Raw genomic sequence first — 14,245 nt, forward strand, 5'->3', positions numbered from 1 at the left:
CAAGTGCTCTACCATCTGAGCTACCGAAGCATGACTCACGCCCGGTACTCACAGCTTTACTTCTGCCAGTATCTCGTCTCCTACCTTCCAAACTTTACAGAAGCTTGCAGGAGAGCACAGTTTTAATCTGCCAGGAAGTTTCATATCAACGTACACTCCGCTGCAGAGTGAAAATCTCATTCTGGAAACATCCCCCAGGCTGTGGCTAAGCCATGTCTCCGCAGTATCCTTTCTTTCAGGACTGCTAGTTCTGCAAGGTTCGCAGGAGAGCTTCTGTAAAGTTTGGAAGGTAGGAGATGAGATACTGGCAGAAGTAAAGCTGTGAGTACCGGGCGTGAGTCATGCTTCGGTAGCCCAGATGGTAGAGCACTTGCCCGCGAGAGGCAAAGGTCCCAAGTTCAAGTCTCAGTTGGGCACACAGTTTTAATCTGCCAGGAAGTTTCATCTTTAGAATTTGTTGCGAATGTCAAATGCAAGCCAACTAACACAAGATGTGGACACTGGGCTATGGATAATGAATAAGACTGACATTGTTTGGACATTAAATCCAGGCTATACAACTTCTGATACTGTCTGCAATATCTTCAGTGCTGGAGAAGAAGCCACCCTCCAGGAATCTCTCCTCTTCTTAAATGCACTATCAATGTCCTGTGATTTGGAGAGATCATTTTTCTCCCAAAGAAACATTCTTTCTCATTAGTGACATTCCATGAGTGGAGATTTGGAGAAGTACCAGGTTATTCACTGGTCTTCAGAATACTGGACTTCAGAATGAAAAGCAAAGTAGGGTATCTTAGTAACTTCAGTGAATGTGGACATTTTAAAAAACAGATGTAACTGAAAATAACTTTCTTTTATTAATGTGGTAAAAATAAGAATGACAGACAAAAATAAAATATTCGGATTAAAATTGGTATAAGATGTGGATTCAGTCTTTCACCACTGCTATTCAATAAATACATCAAAGAAGCAATGACAGAAGTAAAAGAAAGTTTCAGGAGTGAAATTAAAATTCAGTGTGATGACATTGCTATCCTCCGTGAAAGTGAGGAAGATTTCCAGGATCTGTTGAATGTAATGAAATCTTCTGAGCAAAAATTATGGATTGAGAGTAAACTGATGAAAAACAAAAGTAATGAGGAGTAGCAGAAATGAGATCATTGATAAACTTAACATCAAAAGTAGATGAAGTGAAGAATTCTTCTACCTCAGAAACAAAATTACACATGAGGGACAAACAAAGCAAAGAGGCTATAAGAAGCAGACTATCACAGGTAAAGAGGGATTCTTTGCAAAAAGAAGTATACCAGTGAGGGAATATGGAATAGTTGTAGGTAAACAACTAGAATTCTCTCAGATACAGATTTATTCACACTTAGCTTCTACACAGATAGCACACTTACGCACTGAACAAATATCGAAATTTATGGCGCTCTACGCCACATAGCCACCCCCCCCCCTCCCCCGCACAGTATGGAGATGGAATACGTCCCTGTGAATGATGGGGGGGGGGGGGGGGGGGTGAGAAGTTAGGAAGGTAACATACAGTTCTTCTGCGTCAGGCGGAAGCGGTCGACTGGTAGGAGACCGGGGGGGGGGGGTGAAACCCGGTACGTTGACGGCGAAGTCAGCAAGCCGGCGGCTGAAGACGACGTCCCGTCCTGGAGTGGAGTGGAGGTGTAGCACTTTGTCAGCCGGCAGGCGGAGAATCACCTTGCCAGAAGGCCTAACAAAGGCACGCAAATTGCCACACACAGCACTTCTGCTCAATTTAAAGCGGCGCACCACACGAGATTCTGCACTTCCTCCCTCAACATTGTCACACGCGAGTACCACACACACCGTATCGCCATCTACGACAACAGATAATTTATGTATGTCATCAGGGTGCACATGTGAATTCTTGGGTGGCACCTGTACGAGCAATGGTAGGGAGGCAGGGAGGTGTGGGAAAGCCATGGCAGGGGGAAGCATCTGCTAAGAGGGGGGTGGCATGTGCACTGGACTGCGCAGGAGACAACCTCGGGCGATCAGCTGACAGACGAGGGAGCGTGACCAAAGGCAACGAGGAGTCAGCGTGGATTGAACGGCGTGACAAAGAGCTGTCACACGAAGATGGTAACACAATGTAGAATCCGAGTGGTTGGCAGTTCGACTGCGAGGGCTGTGAGGAGTGAAGCCCCGAAAAGATTGGCCACTCGAATTAGATGAACGCGGAAAAGGAGCAGTGCTCGGCAGAGAAGCACGCTGTGGAGAATCAATACCTGAATGCATGGTATGGGAAGATGGATGGCTGCTCGAAGCAGGAGTGGGAGAAATAGGGGCAGAATCAGAGAGGTTCACCTGAGGCTCAATGAAAGCTGGTTTCACTCGGTTGAGTGAGACCGTGGTTACGGAGTCTTTTATTAGGAGATCCATGTTATTCTCAGAGCGTTTGACGACCTTGTAAGGACCTGTGTAGGGCGACTGAAGTGGGGCTTTGACTGAGTCATCTCTGAGAAACACGTACTCACAAGAGTCTAGCGCGCACGGTACGTACACGCGCGGAGGTGTATCAGCAGCCGGAGGTGGCGGCTGAATTTTGCTGCACTGCAAGTGCACCCGCTCAAGAACTGAAGGGAGTTCAGAGGGCCATGGAAGTGGGGTGGGAGTGACTAATTCTCCAGGCAAAACCAGAGGTTGGCCATACACAAACTCGGCTACGGAACCCTTGAGGTCTTCCTTGAAAGTCGCACAAAGGCCAAGAAGCACAAAGGGCAGTGCCTCTGTCCATAGTGAGTCATGGCAACGCAGGGCAGACTTTAAGGTGCAATTCCATCGCTCAACAAGCCCATTGCTTTGGGGGTGGTATGCAGAAGTATGAATTTTGACAATACCACACATTTTGCATAAGTCAGAGAAAACTGAAGACTCGAATTGTCGCCCCTGGTCAGTGGTGAGGTAAACAGGTGAGCCAAATCTAGAGATCCACGAATCTAAGAATGCTCGACTTACCGTCTCAGAGGTAATGTTCGGAATAGGCACAGCCTCAGCCCACCGAGTCATCCTGTCAATAGCTGTAAACAAGTAACAGAAACCCTCAGAGGGGGGCAAAGGGCCTACGAGGTCGACATGAACATGGTGAAACCGGCCTGGCGGTTGGGCAAAACAGCCAAGGGGTGGGGAAGTGTGCCTGGAAACTTTGTTCTGTTGACACAACATGCATGCCCTTGCCCAAGACTGGCAGTCACGGCGCATGTCTCTCCAGACAAACCGTTCAGCTACCAGACAGGTGGAAGCTTTGACACCGGGGTGTGCTAATGTGTGTAGTTTGTCAAAGACCTGGCGTTTAAGGGGCTTAGGAATGAATGGCCGCAACGTACCAGTCGATTCATCACACCACACTAAGTCAGATATGCCAGGGAAAGTAGAGCGTACCAGTTGGAGAGAGGAGCTGTGGTCCAAAATTAACTGCATGGTATCGGGGTCTGCCGATTGCAACCGAGGTAGGTCTGTTAAGTCAATTAAGGTTGTGACAGCACCAACATGCGTGAGAAAATCAGCAACCACATTGTCCGCTCCTCGGATGTAGCGAATGTCATTTGTAAATTGTAAGATGTAATCAATGTGACGAAAGCGTCGTGGGGGCAGATCAGCCGCAGGATTTTTTATGGCAGGAACCAATAGCTTGTGATCAGTGAGCACATAGAAATCTCGTCCCTCAACATCAGTTCTGAAGTGTCTTATGGCCTCGTAAACTGCAAGTAATTCTCTGTCGAATGCTGAGTATTTCTTCTGCCCGTTGTTTAGCTTTTTTGAGAAAAACTGCAGGGGGGTCGTAACATCGTTGTATGTCTGACTCAGTACAGCGCGAACAGCATTGTCACTAGCGTCAGTAGTGATAAACATTGTGGCGTCCGCACGTGGGTGAGCAATAGTGACAGCGGAGGCCAACAGCTGTTTGAGTTCGTTAAATGCCTTGTCCATGTCTGGTGTCCATGGTACCTGGTGGGTGCCAGAAGTTTGTGGGCCAGCGAGAGCATCTGTGATAGGAGCCTGCACCGCAGAAGCAGCTGGCAAATGTTTTCAGTAATAATTAACTGTTCTGATGAACCTGCATAATTCCCTATAGGTCTGAGGGCATAGCATCTTGAGAACAGGCTTGATCTTGTCCTGCGGTGGTGTCAGACCGTCCGATGACACAACATAACTTAGGAATGTGACGGATGACTGGTGCAATTGAGTCTTTTTATTGTTTAGTTCAATACCAGCGGCTGCTAAAATATCTGTTACGACTTGAACACGCTCCTCACTCTGTTCCAAAGTAGAAGCAAAAACCAATATGTCGTCCATGTATACGAAACAAAAGTCTAGATGGGATAAAGTTTGCTTGATGAAACGCTGCCACGTTTTGGGGGTGTTTTTCAACCCAAACAGCATAAATTTGTATTGGAACAGCCTGAAGGGAGTGGTTATGGCAGTCTTTTCAATATCCTCCGGAGCCATAGGAATCTGATGAAATGCGTGCTTACAGTCCAAAACAGAGAAGTACTTTGCACCTGCGAGCGTATGATTGAAGTCTGCAATGTGTGGGACCGGATATTTATTAATGATGGTGCGGGCATTTAAACGCCTATAGTCTCCGACCATATGCCAAGTACCGTCTTTCTTTTGGTCAAACAGGATAAGACTAGCCCAGCAACCAGAAGAAGGTTCAATTATTCCCTTTTATAATAGATCATCCAATTGTTCTTTTGCAATTTTCATAAATTCCAGCTAGAGGCGGCGTGGGCATTGCAATATGGGCGGCCCATCGGTTAGACGTAACCGATGAACTGTGCCATTAGTGACTACTGCAATACGTGGCGCGGCACGACAGTCAGATGTCCATGAAGCAGAGCAGGCAGTGGCGGATGGCAAAGCTGTGGCGCTGAGGGCAGGGAAGTACAGGTGTGCCAACCGCTCGTAGGCTGCGTAAAGGCCACACGCGTGTTAACATGGGCGAGGTTGGTACACTGGTTCTTGGTAGCAGGCCATGCCGCTACGAGCGCTGTAGGCACGAGTGGGCGTGGCCGAACAGCAGATGGCCGTAGTTCATTGCCATGAGCTTGGCAAGTTAATTGTCCATTCAGACCGCAAGGAGCATGAGCACTCGGGCACACACTATCATTATAAAAGGGGGTGCTGACACAGTTTACAGAGTTCATAACATTGTCGTTAAGGTGCGCGGGCACGGGAACACCAGATTGGCATGGACTGACCTTGTATGTAGCCGATGCTTGTAGCGCCGCGAGGCGTTGTTGTGTGGAGGCCAACTCGTGGTGTATGTTGTGGAGATGCAGCAGCATTTCCATATGTTCCATCTGCAACTTCGAAGACTTGGCGCACTCCACTAGCCACTTGTTTGTCCAAGATTGCAGCTCCAAGGATAGGTTTACACACTTCTTAGCACAACAGCACACATGTTTGGTGTTAGCCGAACTGTCACTCAGCAGAGCGAAAGGTATATGTTTGTTAAGGGGGGGGGGGGGGGGGACACAGTATTTTGTACAAAATCTAGTGACAACTGATAGTGCTTGAGGAAATCAATTCCGAGAATAGGTTCTTCAATTGTTGACACTAGAAACGTCCACTCCAGCTTGCACTCGGGCGAAAGTTTCACTGTATACAAAGTGGAACCCGAACACTGTAGGGTAGACAAGTTCACTGCACGAAGTACTGTTTTGTGTGGTTGCACTTTATTGGTTGCTAGGCGAACCGGCTGCAAAGAGACGTCTGCGCCAATGTCTACCAGAAAACATACACCTGATCATAAATCGCGAACATAGACTTGACCACACTTACTGTTGTTGTCCGAAACGGAGTGCAACGTGGGATGGTGCCTGTTGTTTACATCACAGGAGGTGGCACCGTAGCCTACCTGCGGTTGGAGTTTGGGTAAGAACACAGTGACTGGCATTTGCGAGCTTGCTCCCCGAATCTCGCGTGGAAGAAACAGTAAGGTTGGGCGGGCCTGTGCTCTTGTGGGTAGTTGCTAGGTGACGGAGTATGTGCCCCAGAGTCTTCCACAGAGGCCGATGCACTGTTGTTGGGGGGAGTTGAAGGTGCAGGCAGGGCGGCTAGTGTGTAATTTTTCAATATTACACATTTTATTACAAATTTTACCCATTTTCATCACACAAATATTGTATATTTTGTGTGTTGACATTACATAACAATCCAGGCTGTAGTAATGAGACGGCAAACATATGACTGAAATTAATTACCAGAAAGTTTAGTGTGGTGTGATTGCCACTTCCCTAAGTAGTTTCACCCCATGCCCATTTAGTCATGAATGGTGGATTACATTAGAAAGATAATTCTCATACTATGAGATTAATTTAATTTCCTGAACATTTTTTCAAAAGATGGTGGCAATTTATACGTCTTTTATGTTGCAGCTCCAAAAATTCCAAATCAAGAAGATTTATTATCCGTAAATTCGACATCAGTAATACTCTTTTTGGATTCCTGGCCAAGTGGTGGGTGTCCATTACAGTATTTTGTGGTGGAATATCGTGCAAAAGATCAAAAGTCTTGGACTCTTGTTTCAAACAATATCCAGCAAGAAGAGCTGGTAATCCCTGATCTTACACCTGCTACTTGGTACGCTATTCGAGCAACAGCTCATAATGATGCAGGTTCTCGTCAACATGAATTTATGTTTGCTACAAGGACAAAAACAGGAGGTAAGTGTCAACTGATAGTGATAAATGGTTACAGAGTTGCAAAGAAAATATTAAGAAGAATAAGTGGCCCCAACAAAGGCACATAGAAAGTGGTAGTTACTGTTGATAATCTTCCTATATGTGGTCTGTCATTAACCTGACTTGCAGTTGCAGGAGCTTTCACTGGTGACATATTCGTATTATTCTCCCTTATTCTCAGTTTTATCCATCACAAACAATGTTTTACAAAATCTTGCAACTGTGTTAATAATGATTTAAATAATAAAATATTGCAGCAATTGCATTTTTCATGCACAGCACAAAGTACTTCATGAACTTATTACTGTTTTCAAGATCTGTGGGAGTTCACAATTATACAACAGTAATAAGAGTTACGTTGTGCTATGCATGAAAAAGCAACTGGTACAGCATTTTCTTATTTAAATCATTCCCTTATTATCTTCTCCATCCACCTATCCAGTCCAGTGTTTTATGATCTTGTGTTGTTATCTTTTGTCACCAGCTGATAGGCTGGGAGCATGGGTTCCTGCAGAAATTTTATCCAATGGATGTTAAAATTCAGAAATTACCACTTTTTGATACCACATCTACAATTCATTGAGTTTCAAATTGTGTCATGCTTCAGGAACTAAATTTGACAAGAAGTACACAAAACTTAATATACCTCAAACAATTGATAGTAGTTATCCTTTTAATAAGATACATTACTTTGATATTCAAATGGTAAGCATATTCAACATTATAAGAAAAGTACATTTATTTCTTTTTTTTTACTAATTTGAGTATTGGTTCTACCTTTTTGGTTCAATGTTCTTAAAGTTCACCTTCATATGATGATATCCAGGGTATACAATGAGTTCTGAAATAAAGGTAGAAAATATATGCAAAAAATTATTTATAGCCCCATTCTGTTGACTGGAATGTAAATTAAAAATGAATAAATCCCATGGATATGGGGGAGGGGGAGGGGGGGGGGTCATTAGATTTCATGTCATCTACAACAATTCCTATGCACAGAAAACATATCTGATCACGTTAATTGATTTTTTTCATCACTTTCAAATTTCTGTTTATAATGCTGACTGGCAAGACTAAAACTGAATATGTTGTGTCCTGAAAACTACATTTTTTGGCTTGGTTAACAAAAAGTGTAGCCTAGGGTGTGTAACTGACTTGATGAATGTGAGAAAGCTTACAAAACCACCCTCAAATTGGTTGGTAAAATCGGCTTTTAACACCCTATGATTGAACCACGTCAATCATGTCTCTCAGTTTGTCACATTATTGTGCAGCCAAACCAACTGGAATGCTGAAAATTTAGTGCTATGACTGAATTTGAAGCTGTATTATACTCCATACAGTTGAGAAGGGCATAATGTCTGGAGAGGACATCTTTTGTCCTTGAAATTCTACACTTTTTCCCCCTCTCTGTTAGCACATAAAATCCATTTTCCTGTTTCAACTGATGCATTTGGACTCATAGATTAAATACAGGTGACTGTTTTCATCACAATCTACTGCAATTTCTCTGCCATTTAAAATTGAATGTACAATTTGCAAACCATCACAGACAAATGGTAAACTGCTATTGAAATTCCAATGTGTAGCAAATGGGTGGGGTGTTCTTGAGTGTACTGACACAGGTAAGAGGCACATACATTGCTTAGGTTGTACAGGAGTCTGCTCTTCGGGTACTGGACAGTCCTTTTAAACAGCCCAAGAATGGTTCTACCAGGAGAAGACAGAAAAGATCGGCTACGCTATTTTGGCATGTTTCTGTAAAGGTTCACATCTGTCTCAGCTATAGAACAGTGCCAAAACAGCCACCACACCAAGGTCTCAGCATAATTTCTCATGAACAGCATGAAAACCAAATAAATCCCAAGACAAGTAGTCACTGCTAAAATCACAGTATTTTCTGTAGCACTCAGCAATGTTACATCAGCAAATTAATAGGATTGCAGACAATCACCAGTAGAAATTAATGAGAATTCTGTAATGAATAAAAGCCTGTATCCCCTTGCAGATGCCTAAGGATGTGAGCAATATCTGCCAACAGCTATAAAACCCGACACTTTCTTTCTTCATGCAAGCATAAGAAGACAGACACATATTTATTTGTACTAATACTTTTAAGGTACTATTAGTTTTTCTCAGGTGCACATTATAACACAAAAATAGTGTAATACAGTATTAGGTATACAGTCATACTCGTGAATTTACCAAATAAGGAAAAATCTCATTCTAAATCAATACAACGGGTATAAAACAAAGTGTAGGCCTATAAGCACAGAACTTCTGAGTGAAACATGTTTGGCTGTCAAGAGGGCAATGTGTGAAACCTGTAGCAGAATATTACTGAAGGATCTCTATGAAAATCCAAAGAAATTCTGGACATGTGTAAAGGCTGTTAAAGTGGTACTAAAGTCAGTGGCCAGACACCCATGGACAAGCCAGGGACTAAAAATGAAGGTAGCAAAGCAGAAGCAGAAATGATGAACTCAGATTTCAATTGTTCCTTTAAAAATGGAAATCCAGGGGTACTGCTCCAATTTAATTCTCATTCTGCTGGAAAGATGACTGATATCAATATTAGTTTCTGTGAAGTTGAGAAATATCTGGAATTGCTGAAACTGAACAGCTCCAGGGTGCAACAGAATATCTTTCATGTTCTATACCAGATTTGTGGACTAATGACCTCAGCAGTTGAGTCCCATAGTGCTCAGAGCCATTTGAGCCAGATTTGTGGCTGAATTAGCCCCTCTTTTAAACATGACCTACCATAGGGCCCCTTGGGGGGGGGGGGGGGGGGGGTAAATCCTTGCTCAGCTGTTGGAATAAAAGCAGAGGTCACACCTGTTTATGAGAAGGATAGCAGAAGTATTCACAGAACTGCTGCCCAATGTCCTTTACATCCATGTGTTGTAGTTCCTATGTAAAGATATATCTCAAACAGAATGACCTCATCCATGCCAACCAGCATGGATTCCAAAAACATTAATTATGTGAAACCCAACTCTAAATTTGCTCACATAATATCTTGAAAGCCATGGATTAAGGCAGTCATGTAGACACAGTATTCTTCAATTTCTGAAAAGCATCAGGCCCAGTATCATACCACTATAAAAAGCACAGTCATATGGGATATCAAGGTAAATTTGATACTGGATGAGGGATTTCTTGGTAAGGATAGCACAGCACATTATCTTCAATGGAGAATTGTATTAGATGTAGGAGTAACTTTGGCTGTCTCCTAAGAAAGCATGTTGAGACCCTTGCTGTTCATGTTGTATATTAATAACTTGCAGCCAATATTAATATAACCTCAGACTTTTCACAGATGTTGCAGTTATCTATAATCAAGTGCTGTCTAAAAAAAGATGCACAAATATTCAGTCTGAACTTGACAAGATTTCAAAGTGGTGCAAAGATTGTCAATTTGCTTTAAATGTATAGAAATCTAGAATTTGTGCACATCACAATAGGAAAAACATGTACTGTCTTACGATAAAAGCATCAATAAGTTACAATTGGAATCAGTCACCTCATACAATTACATGGGTGTTACAGTTTGTAGGGATACAAAAAGGAATGATCACTCAGACTCAATCATTGGTAAGCAGGCCACATAGTTCAGTTCAATGGTAGAATATTAGGGAAATGCAATCAGTCTGCAAAGGAGATTGCTTACAAATCACTATGTAGCCCATTCTCGAATACTGCTCAATTGTGTGGAACCTCTGCCAGACAGTACTAATAGGGGATATTAAACATATACATAAAAGGACAGTACAATTCCCACAGATTTGTCTGACCTGTTGTAGAGTATCACAGAGATACTGAAGAAACTGAACTGGGAGACACTTGAATATAGATGCAAACTGTCCCAAGAAAGCCTGCTTAGAATGTTCCTAGAACCAGCTCTAAATCATGAACCTAAGAATATACTACAACCCTCCTACATATTGTCCCCATAGGGACTGTGAAGACAAGACTATGTTAATTACAGCTCACACGGAGGCATTTAAACAATCATTCTACCTGTACTCCACACATGGAAGGGGAGTAACCCTTATAACTGGTACAATGGGAAGTACCCTCTACCATGCACTTTGCAGTGGTTTGCAGAATATGGATGTAGATATCCAAATACACATGATACCTACAACAGAACAACAGCTCGTATATCAAAATTCAAATACGAGACAAGCATCAGAGTAAATAGCACATTCAAAATAGAAAATAAACATGACAAACGGAAAATTTCAACATTAAAAATAGAAAATAAACATCACAGTAAACACTGTTCATTCATTTATCCACAGACATTATTGTGCACTGACATTAGGTATGCAGTTTGTTTGATATGTCAATAACAGAATCACTACTTTCAAAATTTCAGCTGTTGTATGACTACTTGAAAATGTTTTTGCAGTTTTTTAACAATTAGAAACATATATGCAGCAGTGAATCCTTTCTTACAAAACAATTATTTAGAAATAAACAAGTACAACTTCTAATATGACTGGATAGATAGTTTACATTATATTATCATTACATTGTACTATCAGTTATTGATTATTTTTGTTGTTCTAATAAATTGGATGGATAAAAATTTACCACTAGGCAGTGGCAGCAGAAGACAAATATAGTAATTATGGAAATATGCAAGCTTTTTGGGCCAGTGGCTTCTTATTTTGGCAAAGGATTGTAGGAGAAGAAAGAGGAATGAAGAAAACGGACTGGCAAATGAAAAAGTTGTGCAGAATCCCAGATCAGGGGGCACTTACCAGACCAATCTCAGATTAAAACTAATATTGAAAAAACAAAATCTTTGAGATCTGTCAGGTATGACAGCCAGCATGGTCCCGATGAAAAAATATTTGTTCGAAGAAATTTGTACAGAAATTGTGACTATTAATGTTGTACCCTTAGAAAAAGATGCAAGAATCCAGAAAATCTCATAGATAATGACAGAAAGAAACAAACCAACAATGCGACTAAGTGACGTAAGAAATAAAGGGAAAGTTAATAATGGTGCTGGAGAAAGCTTATAAGATGTGGTGGTCAGGAAGAGACAAAAGAGGAAAGGGTATTGCAGTAACAGTAGCTAAAGAACTAGCAAACAAAGTACTCAAAGTAGAAAGTGTAAGTGATAGAATAATTAAATTTAAAATAATGATGAAAGGAAATATTCTTGATGTATTCCAGGTTTATGCTCCTCAAATATGACGTGAAATAGATGAGAAGGAAGAGTTTATCAATAAACTGGAAGATGCTGAAACAACTAACAAGACTTCGACTATAGGAGACTTTAAGGCTAGAATTGGGAATGATAGAAGAGGATATGTAACAGTTATAGGAAGTCACGGATGAGAGAAATTAGGAAGGTGAGGTATTACTAGCCACATGTGTGAAAAATAAATGAATAATTAGCAATGCATGGTATAAGAAAAGAGAAAGTCACAAGTTTACCAGATAAAGCTGGAACTTGGAATAGAAATCTGTAACACACTGTATAATAATAACTGGAGAAATCGGAAGATGCTGACAGAAGTGAAAGTGATGCCAATCTTTAATCTTGAAGAAGACCATAGACTGTTGGTAGGAACACCAAAAAGCTTCAGAAAAGGTACCTAAGAGGGGAAAAGACAGGCAAAAATGTAGTGCTGAAAACTGAAATATAGAGAAACACAAGAAATATACAGGGTGAAGATTAAGACTCAGCTTCCTACAGATGAGAAGAGGGATGTGGAGGAAGAATGAAGCAGGCTCAAACAGATCCTAGGCAATGCAGCAGAAGAAACATGTGGAAGGATGTCAACAATAGTGCCATTCCATGGCAAGTGGTCTAGTTTAGAAGAAACGTTCCCACATGACCATCACAGGCTGCGCTTAAATTTTATGTGAACATTTGCAGATGTTTCCAATGAATGATGGTAAAGTTTTACTTAAGCCAATCTAATACTTGAAGAGGTATGGTCATTTGTTTGAACCCATAATGCAGTCATTTGTTTGAACACGTAATGCAGCCATAAGTTTTTGACAACTTTGAGATATAATATCTAAGGTAATATTTTATTGAAAGAAACAAAACTAGGTCATCTTGTATAACTTTCTGCATTCTCTTAAGGAAAATAAGTCACATTTGTTGACTTTAAAAAAGCATATGACAGTATAGACCAAGAATCCCTTTTTGAAGTGTTAGCAGAATTTGGACTAGACAAAAGACAACAAACATCATAAAAGAAATATTCACGGAGACCAAATCCAAAGTAAAATTAATGGGAGAAATGAGCACAGAATTTGAAATAGACACAGGAGTACATCAAGGGGATGGACTGCCCCCAGTGTTCTTCAACTGTGCTCTTGAAAAAGTTGTTCAAGAATGGAGAAAAGCAGGTGCACCAGTACACAGACCGAAATGTAAGGGCATAGAATTAGACTGTTTAGCAGTTACTGACAACATGGCACTGATCCCCCAAGACACTACTGATACACAGAAACAGCTAGGATTATTACAAGAACAGGCAGCAGAAATAGGATTAGAAATTTCATTTGAAAAAACAAAATTTATGACTGACATCAAAGATGCACCTTCTGATCTCAAAATTGGGAATAACTACATCTCTTGAGTAAAAGAACTTAAATATTTAGGTGAATGGATTGCAGAAAATTGTAATGAAAAGAAATCTGTCAGATCAAGGGTCCAGAAAATGGAGATGGCATTTCAGTTAACAAAAAACTTTTACAACAAACAGAGTCTCTCATGGAACTGCAAAATACAACACTACACAACCTTAATTAAACCCGAAGCTCTCTATGCATCTGAGACACAAAATCTTCAACATGGAACACTAAAAGTGGAATTAGAAGTGAAAGAATATAAAATAATGAGGAAAATCCTAGAACCAAGAACTAAAGATGGTGTGCAATGTCCAAAACCCAATGCAGAAACATATAAAAATATCTCCAAAATAAAAGCACATGTACATGAGAAGACTCTGATTCATAGGGCTTTTAGAAAGAATGGACTCAAACAGATTAATGCACACAATCCACACATTTTTAAAGAACAAAACTACAAGACTGAACTGGTACAAACAGATGGAAAAAGACCTGAGAGAATTAGGGCCTCTAAATCTACATGACGGAAATGAAATCAGAAAAATCACAAACGCACAGGGTTTTGAGGAAGATGAGAGGAAAATTAACTGACAGACATGGTCTGCACAATGAAAATTAGCCTATTCATTGCGTATGAAGGAATACTGGGCAAAAAGGAAGGCCAACAAATGTTGATTATGTGTAGTCCTAAGTGATCCATCCATGAAGAAGAAGAAGAAGAAAGAACATGTTCTAAAGCATCTAAAAACTATATCTGGTTTTGCAACATGAGCGTATAAGGTCCTAAAAAACCAGTGGTAAGGTGGAGATGGATTGGAGATGGACCCATATTCTGCTGGTACTCAAATTAAATCTGACTTCTTTTATTATGTTCTACAATTGTTTAGTACTGTCTGTGGAAAACAAAAGTC

General features: G+C 41.1%; 1 protein-coding gene across 1 annotated transcript in view; it reads left to right on the forward strand.

Moving 5' to 3' along the window:
* Positions 1-14,245, forward strand: part of LOC126263695 (Down syndrome cell adhesion molecule-like protein Dscam2) — a 284,179-nt gene that overhangs the window by 170,211 nt on the left and 99,723 nt on the right. The window contains exon 15 of the mRNA XM_049960822.1: positions 6,420-6,707. Within this exon, the coding sequence (XP_049816779.1) occupies positions 6,420-6,707 (288 nt within the window). The remainder of the gene's footprint in view (positions 1-6,419; positions 6,708-14,245) is intronic.

This window comes from Schistocerca nitens, chromosome 6 (genome assembly GCF_023898315.1).
Source record: "Schistocerca nitens isolate TAMUIC-IGC-003100 chromosome 6, iqSchNite1.1, whole genome shotgun sequence".
NCBI classification, from domain to species: domain Eukaryota; kingdom Metazoa; phylum Arthropoda; class Insecta; order Orthoptera; family Acrididae; genus Schistocerca; species Schistocerca nitens.